We start from the raw sequence: 17,505 nt of genomic DNA, 5'->3' as shown, positions 1-17,505 counted from the left end.
ACCACCAAACTATCGGTATTGGCTATATATCAGTCTGAATAATTTGCAGAATATTAGTGGAATAAAATAAAATAAAATATTGGTGCATCTCTAGTATAAATCTCAAACTATCGGCATCAGTATCGGCAGATATCAGTCTGAATAATTAGCAGAATATTAGTGGAATAAAATAAAATAAAATATTGGTGCATCTCTAGTATAAATCTCAAACTATCGGCATCAGTATCGGCAGATATCAGTCTGAATAATCGGCTATCGGTGGAAAAATAATCGGTACATCTCTAGTATAAATCTTTAATTTTAAAATGATGACCAAATGATGAAATGATGATCCAGGGTCACATATATAACCATCATGGAATACCTGCAAAAGCCTGCAAATTGTTGAAAATCTTGATGTGATGTTGTATTTAACTGATGGTGTGTATGAATTACAGGTTTTTGGTCATGGGAAAGCGAATGGAGAGCCCACCTGGGCGCTGCTCATGACCGCTTGTATCTGTGAGAGTGGAATTCTTATCGCTTCCCTAGATTCCGTCGCTCCCATTCTCTCCATGTAAATAATCCAAACATTTATCCAGGAATCAATTTCTTAACTAGTATCTCATTCTTCTTAATTATTGTCAGGGTAAAACGTTCAAGCAAAAACATCTTTTCAACATTTCACAAAAAAGCGTTCTTTTAAAATGTTATTACGTATAGCAATCCCATTCATACACTAAGTGTAAAACTTTTTGGTCACTCTGTACTACTTCATGTTGTGATTTGACACACAATCGAAGGCACTCGTTTCTGATGTGCTTGTTTTTCTTTTCGTGCGGCTGTAGGTTTTTCCTCATGTGCTATATGTTTGTGAATTTGGCCTGTGCTGTTCAGACTTTGCTCAGAACGCCAAACTGGAGACCCCGCTTTAAGTTTTACCACTGGTGAGCACACCTGATGACCCATGAGTTTATTTAAAATTGTGAACATTGTGAGCTTTACTAACACGTGCTTCTCTCTGTTTAAAGGACTCTGTCGTTCCTTGGCATGAGTCTCTGTCTGTCCCTCATGTTCATCTGTTCCTGGTACTACGCTATTGTTGCCATGGGAATCGCTGGCTGTATCTACAAGTATATCGAGTTCAGAGGGTGAGTGGATTGTGATTCAGACGGGGTGGGGGGGATTTGAAGAAGATAGATTAGAATTGAGTTTTAACCATTTGACCTGTGAGGATTTCCCATCTATCCTCCTCCCTCAGCGGCGACTGGAATCAGTTCAGGATTTGATTGGTTTAGTGTCGTTCTTTGACACGGGTAAGGATGTTAAAAGTCAAGCCGAACAGTGACCTACAACGCGCTGGAAATTAAGGAGAAGTGACTAAATTTTGTAGTATTATAAGAATCTTTGTGTTGAATAGATTACTGTCATACTGCTTTTTAAACACCGCAGTAAATGCTAAAGTGTACTGACTACAGATGCCATAGAAGAACCTTTATGATTTCCCCAAGAAAACATTCAAAGCAAAGGTTCATAAATGTTAAAATCATTGATGTGTTAAGCATTGTGTAGCACCTTTATTTCCATCTTTATATCACATATAGTAATTAAAACATTAAGCTTCTTAAACGGGTGTGCCGCACCATTTTTCCATAAATTGCATGTGGATGAATTTTTTTGGCTCTCCAACATTATGTTAACCCTGTGACAACATTTCAATCAAATTTCAGAAGTTTGTTTCAACTGTAAGCTTACAACATGAATTAGCTGCGTTTATACCATTGTTTTCACTTATCATTTTCCTCTAATTTTAGGGTTCGGTTAAGGTTTTATTTACAAAAATGTTGTCCTTGGCTCAATTCAATGGACATCTCTCACTTGGCAAAATCAGGTCGAGCTGGGTTTTTTTTGCATTTGAACAATTCCAATATGCAAATGTAGGCCTTACCATGAAAAAAATTAATAAAAAAATAACCATACTGATATCTCGGATGTCAATATTTATTTATTTTATTTATTTAACCTTTATTTTCCCAGGAAGGTCCCATTTGAGATTAAAGAAATCTCTTCTTCCAGGGAGGCCAAGATGGCCTCATTAAAGTTTCACATAAACACTTTATACACAAAACAAATTCTAAACAAGCAAGACAAAAATACTTCACTCATTTTACATTGCAAAATATTTTTAAACACATTCAAAGAAGGAATTATTTCTAGATTTAGTGGCTAAATCTCAAAACTCATTCCCCGCTGGCCTTTTTTGTTTCGTTTTTGTGAAAAGTTGCCTGCCAACATTTTTTGTGATTTTCACAAAAGTCTCACAAAATGCCTTCCATGAAAATTTTCTTCTAAAAATATATAAACATACAAATATATCCAATGAAAGAACAGAGCCTCTGCTTTCAAACAAACAAACAATAAACAAACAAACAAAATGGGGAAAACGTTTCATCCTATCTATATTTTTTGTCTGCTTATAAACTCTTAAATAGGTTTCTTCAAAAAGATTTTTTTGAGCAAAAACCTGAAATAATTGCATTTTTGTAAAGGAATTTTGTTAGAGATCAAATTCAGAATGATTATCAAAACATACACGGAGTTTAAAATGAATAAATAACTTTTTTGCTTCAGTTTTTATAAATTGGGAAAGAGCGGCATCTAGTGGATAATTGGGGTATTTCAGATTACCATAAAAACTCATTAGAAATACGTTTTTTTTTTCATGCAAATGTTTTCTCTTAATTGACGAGATAACTCGTTAATGGCGCGGAATGAGTTAAATATCAGTGCAAGGTTTCTGTTTAAGTTTTCAAGCATTTTAATATATATTCCAGGAAGGTGCAGCATTCAGAAATGTCACATCCATAACGCTGTTTTTTTTCATCATAAATGCGCACATGAAAATTTAAACAAAATAAATAATTAATGTTAATTGTAGAGTAGAGGGTCATGTATGTTGTCCCCCAAAAACTTGTCCTTTTTATCACATCCATAGTGCATGCATATCTAAAATAGAAAACATAGTATAGACTGATGTGCATAAACAAGTAGAATGAATTGCATGTTAGTGCATCCTGTCCGAGCCAAATGTGTGTGAACGCAGTTTTTGTTAATGTGTTTGTTTGTGTTGATATAGGGCTGAAAAGGAATGGGGAGATGGAATAAGAGGTTTATCGCTCAGTGCCGCCCGATTCGCCCTCATGAGGTTAGAAGAAGGACCTCCACACACCAAAAACTGGAGGTGGGTGTGACGTGTAATCCATATCTTCATGCTGCATGTTGATGAATAGAAAAAAGGAAATGCTAAATACATTTATTTACATTCATGCATAGATGCTTTTATCCAAACATTGGATTCAAGCCATATGTTTTTATCACTATGTGCATTCTCATGCATTCTCTCTTTTTTGTTTTACAAATATGCTTAAGATCGACAGATTGTGAGACATGTAATAGACTTACATTGTTGATGTTTGTCACATCTCTCTTTACAGGCCTCAAATATTGGTCCTGGTCAGTATGGACGCCGAGCTGAACGTTGAACAGCCTCGTCTGCTCTCTCTGACCAGTCAGCTGAAGGCAGGGAAGGGTTTGACCATCGTGGGGACGGCGCTGGAGGGCACATACCTCGAAAACTATGCTCAGAGCCAGCAGACTGAACAGGTGACATGAACAGAAACAAAATTAATTACAATTAATTATTAGAATAGAAGTCCAATTTATTTATATAGTGCTTTTTTAAAATGTTGCATTTTGTAGGCGCACAAGGTTTGAAACATATCCTTTGTTTATTACTTTACATTGTATTTTAATGTGCATGTTGTTGTAATGTAATAGTTATTCACTTTATTTCTCTTATCTGATTCCTCAGTCTTTAAGAAAGCTCATGGAGGCAGAGAAGGTTAAAGGATTTTGTCAGGTGGTTATTTCCTCCAACATGAGAGATGCCACCTCACATCTGGTTCAGGCTGGTGGTTTGGGTGGTCTTCAACACAACACGGTTCTGACCAGCTGGCCACGTAACTGGAAACAGTTAGAAGACCATCGGATCTGGAAAAACTTCATTGGTGAGTAACAGAGCCATGAAAAGAAATCAATGAGGTCATCAACAAAATAGGACTTTTTTTCTCCTAAAAGTCAAGGATTATTAATAATCGAGATTTTAGTTTTAACCCAAGCATTGTAAATTCTTCAAAGACCAAATTATCAGCTTTGCAATTTACATTTTTTTATTTTTTATCTTATGAGAAAGATCTGAGATAAACATTAAGGATTTACCAGATAGGTTTTCAGTCTGTGTTAAATGTGTTACATCACAGGTGTTAGTGTGATGTCTTTTCAATGCTATGTAGTCAATATAAGACCATCTGAAGGTGTCAGACCGAGCAGGTGCAGGTTTTCACAGTACAGCTGTTCATCTGTAAATCTGACATCATCTTATGTGCAGCTGGCAAAATAAAATAAGACATTATTTTGGTCTGATTTGGGGAAATTGGAGAGATCTCTCAAAGTACATTTACATTATAAGTGACTAGTAGTAGCAGGGTGACGCGATCTCATTAATTTCAATGAAAGCTTGGCGGCGACACGAGCGACAGTGACCGTTGACGGCTGGATGGGCATGTCCAGTTGAGAAATGTTTAACTTTATGCAAATTATGAGCGACATTCGGGAGCGACTACCAATGAGAACAAAGCAGGGGAGTTCACGTCATCCGTCTCTCGGCAGTTACTGGAGTGGACGGTACTCATTTGTTTATGACAACCAGATTTAGAAATGCCTCTTTCGAAAGAGACAAGAGACACACAGCGACAGAGTTGAGAGACAGAGAGAGCAAAAGAGCGAGAGGGAGAGTGCCATATGAACCTGTAATGCGGTCGACAGACCTGGAACTACTTCATAGGTGTGCGTTTACTGAAAAAGAATGCACACCCTATTTTTCAACCAATCAGAATGAAGCATTTAACAGCCCCTTGGTATAAAACAATGTAATGTTCTTTATTATAGAGCTGGTGAGGGAGACCACTGCTGCCAGTAAAGCTTTGCTCGTGCCCAAGAACATCTCAGCCTTCCCATCGAATGGAGAACGCTTTACTGAGGGACACATCGACGTCTGGTGGATTGTACATGATGGAGGAATGCTGATGTTGTTACCCTTCCTCCTCCGTCAGCACAAGGTACATCGTTGAACTCTTTTTTTACTATTGACACTTTATTGCAGGTATGTGATTATCCAGAAAACCTGAATAGAAGAATTGCTTAAGAGAAGTCAAGTAGTTCTGGAAGATTGATTTTAAGTAGATGGGTGTGTCTGATACATCTTTCAGGCTCACGTTGTGATATAATGTTGTTGTTGAGATCTGTGAATGGTGTTTTGTAGGTATGGAGGAAGTGCAGGATGCGTATCTTCACCGTGGCCCAGATGGATGATAACAGCATTCAGATGAAGAAAGATCTCACAACCTTCCTGTATCACCTGCGCATAGATGCAGCAGTTGAGGTGGTCGAGATGGTGAGACGGCCTTTGATTTTTTTCTGTCTTGGGATTTCAACTCATCTGATCATTGTTCTTCGTAAAGACACTTTACCACAAAAGCTCCTACTGGTCTTTGACTGAAATTTATGTTATCATTTGTGGGTTTGCATGAAAAAATAAATCCTCCTTAAAACCAGATCGATCTTAAAGTAGCTCTGAGAATGTCTCAGTTATGGATGTAACCCTCGTTCCATAAAGGTAGGGAACGGTGACGTCATGTTGATGACCGATGAATTGGCAGATTACCACTAATTCCCAATTCCTCAGTCATCAACGTGACCAACTGAAAGGAAACATTTCGGTTACGGATGTAACCCTCGTTCCCTGAAGGTAGTGTACGGAGACATTATGTTGATGACCGATGAATTGGCAGATTACCCCTAATTCCCAATTCCTTGGTCATCAACGTGACCGACTGAAAGGGAACATCTCGGTCACAGATGTAACCCTCGTTCCCTGAAGATAGGGAAAGGAGACGTCATGTTGATGACCAATGAATTGGCTGGTTACCCCTAATTCCCAATTCCTCGGTTATCAACGTGACTAACTGAAAGGGAACATCTCGGTTACAGGTGTAACCATTGTTCCCTGAAGGTAGGGAATGGAGACGTCACGTCGATGACCAACGAATTGGCTGGTTATCCCTAATTCCCAATTCCTCAGTCATCAACATGACCGACTGAAAGGGAACATCTTGGATACGGATGTAACACTATTTCCCTGAAGGTAGGGAAAGGAGACGTCATGTTGATGACCGATGAATTGGCAGATTACCACTAATTCCCAATTCCTCGGTCATCAACGTGACCAACTGAAAGGAAACATTTCGGTTACGGATGTAACCCTCGTTCCCTGAAGGTAGGGAATGGAGACGTCATGTTGATGACCGATGAATTGGCAGATTACCCCTAATTCCCAATTCCTCAGTCATCAACGTGACCAACTGAAAGGGAACATCTCGGTTACGGATGTAACCCTCGTTCCCTGAAGGTAGGGAACGGAGACGTCATGTTGATGACCAATGAATTGGCAGGTTACCCCTAATTCCCAATTCCTCAGTCATCAACGTGACTAACTGAAAGGGAACATCTCGGTTACGGGTGTAACCCTCGTTCCCTGAAGGTAGGGAATGGAGACGTCATGTTGATGACCAATGAATTGGCTGGTTACCCCTAATTCCCAATTCCTCGGTTATCAACGTGACCGACTGAAAGGGTATGTTGCGGTTACAGATGTAACCCTTGTTCCCTGAAGGTAGGGAACAGAGACACTGAACCGCTGATCCATGCTGGCGTTATGGTGATAAAGCATTGAATCTTGTTTCTCGATAAATCTCTCGTCTTCAGCATGACAGCGATATATCGGCATACACTTATGAGAAAACTTTGGTGATGGAGCAGCGTTCTGAGATCCTCAAACAGATCAACCTCACTAAGACCGAGCGTGAGCGAGAGGTACGACTCCATCTACACAACAATCACAAGATTAACAGACGCAAACACCTGTGGTGACTTACGAGCCCGGTTTGCCCCTAATATTCCTAATTTATCACTACAGATCCAGAGCATCGCCGATAGCTCTCGTGGGTCCATCCGGCGCAAGAACCCGGCCGCTGTAACCACACAGCTGAGCGTGACGGAGGAACCTGCGGCCAGCAGTAAAGAAGTGAAACCAGAAGAGGAGGTATAACATGTAGTCGCGGTCATCGTTATAGCTCAGTCGCACTCTTTTATATTTTTATTTCACTTTAAAAATATGTTCGATTTGACTCATTGATTGTATCAATGGTGTATATGAATCAAATAGTTAGATATAAATGAAAAATCCTAGAATCAATGCAAAAAAATTCTAAATTAGTTGTAATTGGATTTTTTTGTTTTTGTTTTTATATTTTTATGCCAAAACTTGTATAAAAGGTTTGTACTTTCTTTGTATTTGTCTTTCTTGTCTGTTGCCCTGCTATTTTCCACACATGCGTATGTGTTTTTCGTGCCCCGTTTCAAAGCGTGTCCCTATTTCCTCATCAAAACAGGAACAGCTCATTCATGATAAGAGTACCAATCCCCCCACCCCGGCCACCCCTCAATCCCCCGCCACAGAGGCCCAGACCCCGAGCACGGCCATTCAGATGACCTGGACTGAGACTAAGTGTGATGGAGAAAAGGCAAAACCAGCCGGAGCCACCACACCTGAGGCTATTAAAGACCTTTTTAACATGAAACCGTAAGTGGAGTGAAACCGCTTCATCTGCTGCTGTGTTGCAAAACAGAATGACCACAAATGTAGATTTATTACATGATCTTGTCATGTAAATCAATTGACATTTAGCCGACATTATGAATAAGGAGAACCACTCACGAAAATTAACCATGTTTTTTTTTATGGTAACCTTGGTTTTGCTACAGTGGGCATGTTTTTTTGGTTGATGCTTAATTTTCATAAGGAACAATACAGCAGTTCATCTTACAGAGATAAGAGTAATATTCAAAATGCAGTACAAAGTTAAATTCAAGAAGAAAAACTAGTCTGGCAAGCTTTGTCAACCTCATGACATGATTATTCAGTATAGTGTGTACGCATTTTAAGTACACAATTGTAGCACATGTATAAATTTAGATTGGGTTGTGTTTTGCGAATATGCACCGCTTGACATTTGTCATTGTTTCTTTGTCATGCTACAGCGAGTGGGAAAATCTGTAAGTATAAACCAGAAATACACATTTGTATGCACACTATGGCTACTTATTTGCTAACTCTTGATCTTTCTGCTGTTAGAAATCAGTTCAACGTGAGGCGCATGCACACTGCACTTAAACTGAATGAAGTCATCGTTAAGAAATCCCAGGAAGCCAAACTAGTCCTGCTTAACATGCCCGGACCACCGAAAAACAGAACCGGTGATGAGAACTGTATCCTATCATAATCCAATACTAGTGTTGTGGACCCTCATTTATAAAGCATGCGATTTGATCGTAGAGTGCGCGTACGCAGAAATACACAGCGACATTAAAAAAAATTAAGCAAAAAGCTAAAATAATTATATTTTTTGTGAAAGAATTTTATTAGAGATCAGATTTAGAATGATTATTAAAACATACATAGAGTTTAAAATTAGTAAATAACGTTTTTGCTTCAGTTTTTGCATTAATTGGGTAAGCCATCTAGTGGATAATCGCGGTATTACAGATTAACATAAAAATTCATCAGGAAAACGTTTTTTATGCAAATATTTTCTCTTCATTAACATGATAACTTGTCAATGGCAGGGGAAGAGTTAATTCATACGACCAAATTCGTAGATTTTGTACGATTTGCCTTGACCCCTGTGACGTTGGGGTTGGGTGCGGGGTTAGGGGTTGTGTTTCATTATGTTTTTTTTTTTTTATGAGAATCGTACGTTTTTGCACAATTAACTTCGTTTGAATTATACAAATTAGCCAACTCTTAAAATATGAATGAATTCTTGTGAGATCAGGGTGCTTTGCGGTACGTTAGGGGACGTCCACACCAAAGCATTTAAACGTGGTTAAAAATGCCAGGCGGACGCAGACTGTAGGCGCTTACCAGCTTTTTTCAGCTGAGTGCTTTGGAGCTATGATACTTCTGCTTTGTTTATGATCGGTCGTTGAACGATGTGCCAGTTGTTGTGATATTTGTCCCGCCCCTCCTCCACTGTGATTGGAGAGCCGTGTGAGAAGTGACATTCACGAGCTGAGTTATTCACACGAATATTCACAAAGTTGAATATTTTTTAACTCGTCCTAGACGCTACTCGACGTGGGGCGGCGCTGACGTGTGTGACCCCCTTTAGGGTCTGAGCAGAGGTACAGACTTTTGCTTGATCAAGTGCTGCAAGTTTATGGTAATATAAGACATTCTTGCCACTTTTAATGGATTTGGATGTTTAATATGTCAATAAAATGAAATAGACATTATTTACAACGCGGAGATCTCTGTTCAGTTTCGCACAATTTTGAGATCATTCATTTTCATCATGCAATTTTTTTTGTTTTGTTGATTTCACATCTAAAAAAGAGACACATTTTTCGTGCATATGTTCTTTCTATGAATCTCGCGTATGCATTTAAAAAAACGTAGGATTTTAACTTTAAGTAAGCATTGCATTGTGGGATACAGTTTTTAATGTAGTTTCCTCTTGTTTTGGCAAATAAAATAGCTCTTCTAGATATTTTAAACTTGTATTATAGATTATATGTAGTAGTAATTTTATATGTAGTGTCTGGATCTGTGTTTACATGTGTGTGGGTAATTTGTCTCCTTAACTCACTAACAATCAGACATGGAATTCATGGAGGTTTTAACCGAAGGTCTCAACCGGGTCCTCCTTGTACGTGGTGGCGGTCGCGAAGTCATCACCATCTACTCTTAGGAAACTACCTAACATCACCCAACCCCATCTGCTTTCAACCCTTCTTTCCAAAACTGCCCCTACACCATCCAACACCAACAAACTCCCCAGTGTGGCCCAAGCAATATCCCAGAATTCCCTTCATGACTGCTCTGCCAACCTGTTCCCTTATTGGCCTTCTGGCATTCTGTGAGGACCGATCGTTCGCATTTTACTGTTTTATGAAGGTGCACTGTTGATGTCAGTGGGTATTTGGTCAATGCCCCTCATCTGTAGCTTTCATCCTTGTGCACTGCGTTCATCCGCCAAACACCACTCTCATCCAAACAGAAGAGGTGGGTGGGTTTAGCTTGATTGTTTTAGTCATTGTTTATTATTTATTTTGAGGAGGACGATGCGGTACAGAACATGCAACAGTCAACGAAGATGGACTTAGACAGACTTTGACAGACGAGCGTTGAAGAACATTTCTGCTGTGGTAGATAGAGACTGATCTCCGCCCAGCTGCTTTGACAACCTTTGAAAATATTAATCCTGTCAGAAGTTTTAACTGAAAAAAAAAACGTATACAAAGTCAACATGAAATCATAATTGACCCTATTTACTTTCTTAATGCACATTCTTATTGTTAAGGAATTTACAGACGTCATAATTTTTCTGAAGTATTTGGCCTCTAATGTAACGTTCAGTTTCGGCTGATGCCTCCAAACCTCTCCTCCAACCAGCAAGTTTCTCAACTTTCAATCCCAAATCTTGCGTTTTCCTCTCACGTGGCTTCACCTTGAAAGATTTCATATTACGGAAGTGAAACGGGTTGGCGAATGCCATTTCATGTTGACTATAAATGGGTACATTCCTATGCACAATGTCATAGTTTCTTTCCATCTGCATGCGTTTTGTCTGATCAACCTTCTCGTTTTCGGGGGTTCCTGTTTGTTTTTAAGTGACTAGCTATTTCCCTGCCAACTACAGTCACAACATGTGCCAAAAATGAGGCTGGAAGGCTGTGCGCCTCTTTGTCTGACGGCAAAGCGTTGAAGGAGGGCCGTCTATCAGTGTTAACCGCACTGTTATTAGTAAAAGAAAAGAAACTACTGCACCACTCAGAAGTGGATTCGTGTAAATAGTGTAAAAGGTATTATTAGATATCGATGTAGTATTTTTATTGTGAAATAACCGAAGCTTCTGGTGAAGAAACGCAGGGTCAGGGTGTTTTGAATGGCTACAGGCTTCTCTTTACGGTGGATTGAAGTATCGTACTGAACGGTACGGTAACAAACTTCCTCTTCCCCAACAAGCACTCAACCTGCACTGACAGCCACTGTGTAACAAATGATTTAATGAGTCGTCCGATTTATTGAATGTGTGTCTGCGCATGTTTGCATGAATGAGTAAACAAGTGATGCGTAAGTTAGCCATTTTTTCCTGTTTTGCAAGAAATTGTATATGTTTGTTACGTTTACAGACAAATCTATTATCTATAAAGTATCTAGATCTAGGTAAAATCTATACAAATCTATTAGATTGTCCGTGATGGAGTGTGACGTTACAGAGCTATACAGTATAAATATTCTAGAATGTGATCGTGTTGCCAAATTTAGATTTCACTTGTGCCATTTAAATGAAAATGTGAAATGTTACTGATGCCATATTCACTTTAAACACAATGCCGAATTGATTTTGTGTCAGAATTACCATTACCACAACTCAAGAGTCGTAGTATTTTGCTGTTGTTATTAAGATGCACATGCATCTACACCGATATTATGATTACTCCCATAACACCCACGTAATATCCTAGTAATAAGACGTGAACTGAATAAAATCGAATTTAGTAATAATGGTAATTCTGACATAAAATTAGTGCAGATTTACCTGTTTTTAAAAGAATGATGCAAAAGTTTTAAAGATTTGATAATGGATTGAATAACATCCATAATTTAAACTCTATGCAGTCCTACTGTAAGGCCCCGTGTCCACCAAAGCATTTAAACGCGACTGAAATGCCCACTTTTTCTGCTGGGTGCTTTGATTGCTATGAGACTTCTGTTTGGTTTATCAGTCGTTGTATTATGCGGCGGTTGATTGGTTGGTGTGGTATATTCATCCCTCCCCCCTTACTGTGATTGGGCAGCTGAGTGAAAAGTGACATTGACGACCAGAGTTTTCTTCCCCAAGTTGAAAATTTTTCGACTTTCGGTGCACAGACAAAAATGCAGAGCTGCTGGCATATTAAAAAGTCTTTGGAAACATTTAAAGACGTTCGCCGTCCGCAGGGAAAAAAACGCTCCGGTGGACACGGGGCCTAAAACATCAGCCAAATGAGAAAATCAAATGTTTCATTGGCTAAGTTGGTTCTTTAAAATCATCTGTAGCCTTAATTTTGGCTAAAATCCAGATAAATATAGAGTTTAGGCCAGAAACTAGTTTTGCACGGGTATATTGTAGAATTGGGAATTTATACACTGCAAAAAAATGACTTTCTTACTTAGTATTTTTGTCTTGTTTTCAGTACAAATATCTAAAAATTCTTAAATCAAGATGAATTTTCTTCATGAGCAGAGTGACCTAAGAGGGTGGGTCTTTGTTTTTGGACAGGAAATAAACTAAAATTTGAGTGAATTTGTGCTTTTAAAAAATCAGCCAATGGGCTAAGAAAATGTTTCTTGAATTAAGTGTTGATGAATTTTGAATGATTTTTTATACTTACATAATTGGCAGAGTTTTTGCTTGTTTTAAGTACATTTTCTCTTAAATTTAATATTTTTTGTCTAAAAACTGGACTTATTTTCTTGGGTCATTTTGCTCGTCAAGAAAGTGCATCTTGATTTTTAGATATTTTATACAAAAAAGACAGAAATACTAAGTAAGAAAGTAATTTTGTTCAGTGTATATTCATTGCATTATTTATTTTTGTAGAAATACAAGCTATTTATATCCATCAGTGTCACAGCAGAAATAACAATAGCTATATATATATATACATTAAATATTTATAGAAATATAACTTATATCACTAGTAAGAAAGTATATACAGTAGTTTACGAAATAACAGATGATGTTATTTTATGTTTAAATATATATGGGAAAACCTCATAGGGTATGAATGCGCTGCTATGTATTAATAGATTTGACTTAGATTGTGTGTGTACAGAGAGAAAGATATTTAATATTTAAAGATACGTTTACACAGTTAACACGAGGAGGGGTTAATGCCGAGAATTAACCTGTACTGCCGTTTGAATCAAAAAAAAAAATGAGCATCATAATCATTGTTATCATGTTTCATTGCTTTCATATTTAGTTTATAATGTTGACTTTTAGCGCACTGAACCATGCATTGAAAAACATTTCAACAAAGTACTGCCTGCATAGACTGAGCCTCTGGTGATGTTTCAAGAACAAACCACGGTTAGTTTGTTCAGAGATGTTTTTTACACCTTCACTTGCGATGCGTGTCGTTTTACTCCTGTTTGCATGATGTATGTTGGAGAATTTGTTGTACAATTATTTTCATAATGTCTGATGAGATCCGGGCAGTTCAGACTGTTGCCTGTTGGTGACGCTGTTAAATACCTGCCCAGGCAAATTTTGTGTATATATATATATATCGTTTTACATGTGGTGGTTTGGTACTCGTAAATCATGTTGGTTAGATTAGCGCGATACTCTGTGTGTCGGCTTTGTATATACTATCGCTGTAGCTGAGTGGTTGTTCATCCCTGTCGTACATCGTACAAAAATGGTGTATGAACTTTTTGTTTTTAATGGTTATGTGCAATATTGATTTCAATGGATATTAGTACGCACAGCGTATTTAAATTGACATTTTTTGTTTTTGCCCACGAGTCTGCTTCTCTCAAAACGGTCTTGTACATGGGCCATGTAGTTCATCAGTGTGATAGAGAAGTGTGTGTCACATCTGTTCTATGGTGGCTGAGATAGAAATGCACTTTAAACAGAATTACACGTTCGTAGTGACAATACTGCGTCAGAAAATTGAGCATGCCAGATCATCAGCACTAATGCCTCTAGTGGCAAAACTGTGTACTGCAGTCATTTAAAACATTGCTTCGTTACCCTAATCCTGAAGGATCCCAACTTTTTGTATGCCTTTATAATCTAACACACCTGATGGTAAAGTTTGTGAAATGAATGGACATCCAAAATGTTAAAGGGGTCCTACAGGAGCAGGGTTGGTACCAGTGTTGGGGAAAGTTACTTTTAAAAGTAATGCATTACAATAATGTTACTCCCCGTAGTTACTTTTCGTGAAAAGTAATGCTTACATTACTTTTAAGTTACTTTTTTTTAAAGTAACTCAGATGTTAATGTGTACATTTATAAAGTAATGCGTTACTTTACTCGTTACTTCAGAAAAGTAATATTATTACGTAATGCGCGTTACGTTACCCCAACACTGGTTGGTAAAACGAATTTAGAAGCTTTGGAAGTTACTGTGATGGGTTTGCAGACCGGATAGATTTGTTTGCTGCAGTAAAATTACTACCTGAATATATTGATTTTATTATGCTGTACAAATGTCAGTGTGTATGCTGTTTGTTTGGCATGAATTTCTAGTGTTTCATTTATTAAAAATGACAAAAAGAATATACGTAGATGTAAAAGAAAAAGAAAAGATATATTTCTTATACAAATCACTGAATCGATGTGATCATTTCCATCACATCTGACATCACTGCATCTTTCCACATCTCTGAGCACTGTATTGAAATGTGATCACAGTATGAAACATTTGATCATATCGATATTGATTAAAGATTACAAACAAGCGCTTCCACTACTGGCTTTGGCTCTGACAGTGTTTCTCTTTCCTTTAGTCAATATTATATGATTATGAATACCCGAATCGTGTGTAGCAAGAAGAGAAATCAAATTCTCTTACAAACAGACACATCTTTAAAACAAACAAAAAGGGCTCTAACAACCATCCAACATGGTCACCTGCTGAAAGCGGATGGTCTCAAACAACCACAAAAAAAAACATTTTTATTAAAAATTAAGTCCAGAATAGAAGGTTGAGCATTAAGGTCCATTGGAGTCTGTTACCAAGGCCTTTGCCGTGGGTTTCTGGGTTTTTTTTTAAGCACTATTTTATACCGGTTCTCCACCTGCAAAATCCTGTTTGGTTCAGAGAGCTTTGTTTTTAAGGGTGTAGCCCTGTAACTGTGATCACATGAAGGCTAGTATTTATTTCACGAAACATTCCAGTAATCGTGGTAAAAACAGTACAGTACTGCAGTGCATGAAGATGTAAACCGTACCTTTAGTTATGTTACCGAGCTCTTATTAGGGGTCCAGATGTTCAATTCAAGCAAATCCATGTGAAGCGGTTTAAATAAAGCCTGAACCCAGATCTGTTGTTTTGTTCAACGCATGCACATTATCCTAAACAAACTGATAAATTATATATATAAATGTTTTGTGATACACAGTATTAGGTTCACCCCAGTTCTTTTCATTGTAAATGCATTATTTTTTACAAGATGCTTGATGTTCTTGCTGTAAAGTTTCTTTGGATCCTTTAGTGTGAATGAATGTTGATTGATTAAAATGGTTGATTTTTACTGGTTTAGCCAAGAATGAGACCATTTTGCTTTTATTGTGTTAATTTATCTAAAAACAAACAAAAAAATGAACCGATTACCAAAGTATATTTATGTTAATCTGGAAATGTCTTTAGTGTCATTCTAATAAATAAAAAATAAGCTTGAGGGTCTCCTGCCTTTTGAAATAAAATCATTATTATTTATATCGGTTTCGTACTCATGCCTTAAACACACAAATTGGCAGCTATGTTTACTGATATGTTACTAAAAGTGCGATGCTTATTGGTTATTTATTGCAGAATTGAATTAGCTGAAAATGTGCATTATGTTTAATTCAACTTTGCAAAAGAAATATTTTGTGTAATAGTCCGCATTACAGTGCTTACTTGTGTTGACTATATAAAATTGCGATGTAGTGAACACATTGTTTTCAATGTTTACATTTGTGGTGCAAAAATTTACGAAAATACAAAATCTTTATTTTAAATTGTGATTTGATGTGTTGATATAATACAGATGAAAGCACACAAATTATATTATTGCACTGAAAACATCATAAGGGTAAACAAACTATATTTTTGTGTGAAATCATTCTGCTTTTCAGTGTAACTATTTATTGGTGTGTTTTATATTTTTATTAAAAAAAAACTATCACTAACCTTGAATTATCACTATCACTGTTATGTATCCCAGACAGCAGATGACTCCGGGACGAATCTGCACCGGATCCTCTGACTTCGGCGCGGATCCGGCCCGGAGTTGTCTGCTATCTGGGATGGCTTATGTGGCTTACTGCTTTATTAACATGTTTATAGAGTTGTTGTACAAATCCAGTATCACGCAATCATGTCGTTTTGAATTTTTCCGAATGAAAGCTGAATTAATCGTAGATCAAAATGCGAAAACCCTCAGGCTTGTTTTTGATTTGTTTGAAATGAAAACCTTTTGTATTCTCATTTGAAATGAGTTTATTTTGTCCTCTCTGGTGTATATGATCATATGTAGTGAGTTTCTGTGTGTTATGTTGTGTGCGTGTGAATGCGTGTACATTGATGTACACGCAATAGATCTGGGACCACAGGAAAGGATCGGGTGTCCTGTAAATATAGCAGAAATATTATTGAGGTGTTTATTTTTTGTGTCCGTGAAAGTTCGATATTTTGAAAAGATAAATAATGAGTATTATCTATTGTGTTTCATGGTACATAAAGAAAATAATGTAGATTTATCTTACACTTCAAATGCTTTATCTCTATGGCTTCTGCAGAACTATCATTCCATTTTATAGATTTGTCAGCACAAAATGCAATAAACTAAAACCATTTTATTACAGATTACTTGATCAAGTTTTCATTTCAATGCCGTTTAATGTAAAGTGCTGTTTTTTCACAGGACTGATCGGCATTTGGATTTTAGTGGAGACAGTCACTATTAAAGAGGACGCAATATGGAAAAAGTCAGATTTCCATGATGTTTAAGTGCTAGTATTGGATCTCCAGTGCTTCTATCAATCTAGAAAATGTGAAAAAGATCAATCCAGTAAGTTAAATTCTTAGTTTTGGTAAACCATTCTCTGCAAGCATTTGAAATAATTTAAATTTGGCTCCCCTTGTGATGTCAGAAGGGGATCTTATAATAATACCGCCCCTTAATCTGCACTATCCAACCACAGCACTGCCATTTAGTGCAGAGATCAGCTCATTTGCATTTAAAAGGACACACCCCAAAAACGGCACACTTTTTTTCTCACACCTACAAAGTGGCAATTTTATTTTATAATAAATTATCTATATGGTATTTTGAGCTAAAACTTTGTATACGCACTGAGGGGACAGCAAAGTTTTGTGAAATGTCCCCCTTAAATTTTTTGAAAACAACACATCTTAAATGAAATACTAATACTAGTAAACATTTGATATGGATCAAAAAAGTTAAAGTTGTCCTAAAACTATTTAAGTAGTTAAAATTTGTGGTCTAGTTTATTTTGTAGATCTGTATGCAAGCTGGTGCTCTGAATCACGTCCATTAAATAAGGGAGACAACAAATTGCA

General features: G+C 37.3%; 1 protein-coding gene across 6 annotated transcripts in view; it reads left to right on the top strand.

Moving 5' to 3' along the window:
* The window catches only part of slc12a5a (solute carrier family 12 member 5a), a 149,600-nt gene extending 135,458 nt beyond the window's left edge, over positions 1–14,142 (top strand). For 4 of the 6 annotated variants that reach the window (XM_073870523.1, XM_073870521.1, XM_073870524.1 and 1 more), the window contains 14 exons: positions 438–556; positions 828–926; positions 1,011–1,130; positions 3,116–3,220; positions 3,474–3,642; positions 3,851–4,046; positions 4,987–5,156; positions 5,360–5,491; positions 6,862–6,969; positions 7,073–7,198; positions 7,521–7,738; positions 8,197–8,211; positions 8,291–8,424; positions 9,814–14,142. In XM_073870523.1, the coding sequence (XP_073726624.1) occupies positions 438–556; positions 828–926; positions 1,011–1,130; positions 3,116–3,220; positions 3,474–3,642; positions 3,851–4,046; positions 4,987–5,156; positions 5,360–5,491; positions 6,862–6,969; positions 7,073–7,198; positions 7,521–7,738; positions 8,197–8,211; positions 8,291–8,424; positions 9,814–9,905 (1,803 nt within the window). In that variant the 3' untranslated portion in view covers positions 9,906–14,142. The remainder of the gene's footprint in view (positions 1–437; positions 557–827; positions 927–1,010; positions 1,131–3,115; positions 3,221–3,473; positions 3,643–3,850; positions 4,047–4,986; positions 5,157–5,359; positions 5,492–6,861; positions 6,970–7,072; positions 7,199–7,520; positions 7,739–8,196; positions 8,212–8,290; positions 8,425–9,813) is intronic. The other 2 variants (XM_073870522.1, XM_073870526.1) reach the window with 1 other exon arrangement.
* The last annotated feature ends 3,363 nt before the right edge of the window (positions 14,143–17,505 follow it).

Source organism: Misgurnus anguillicaudatus, chromosome 8, assembly GCF_027580225.2.
Source record: "Misgurnus anguillicaudatus chromosome 8, ASM2758022v2, whole genome shotgun sequence".
Classification (NCBI taxonomy): domain Eukaryota; kingdom Metazoa; phylum Chordata; class Actinopteri; order Cypriniformes; family Cobitidae; genus Misgurnus; species Misgurnus anguillicaudatus.
This window is presented reverse-complemented; position numbering and strand designations above follow the sequence as displayed.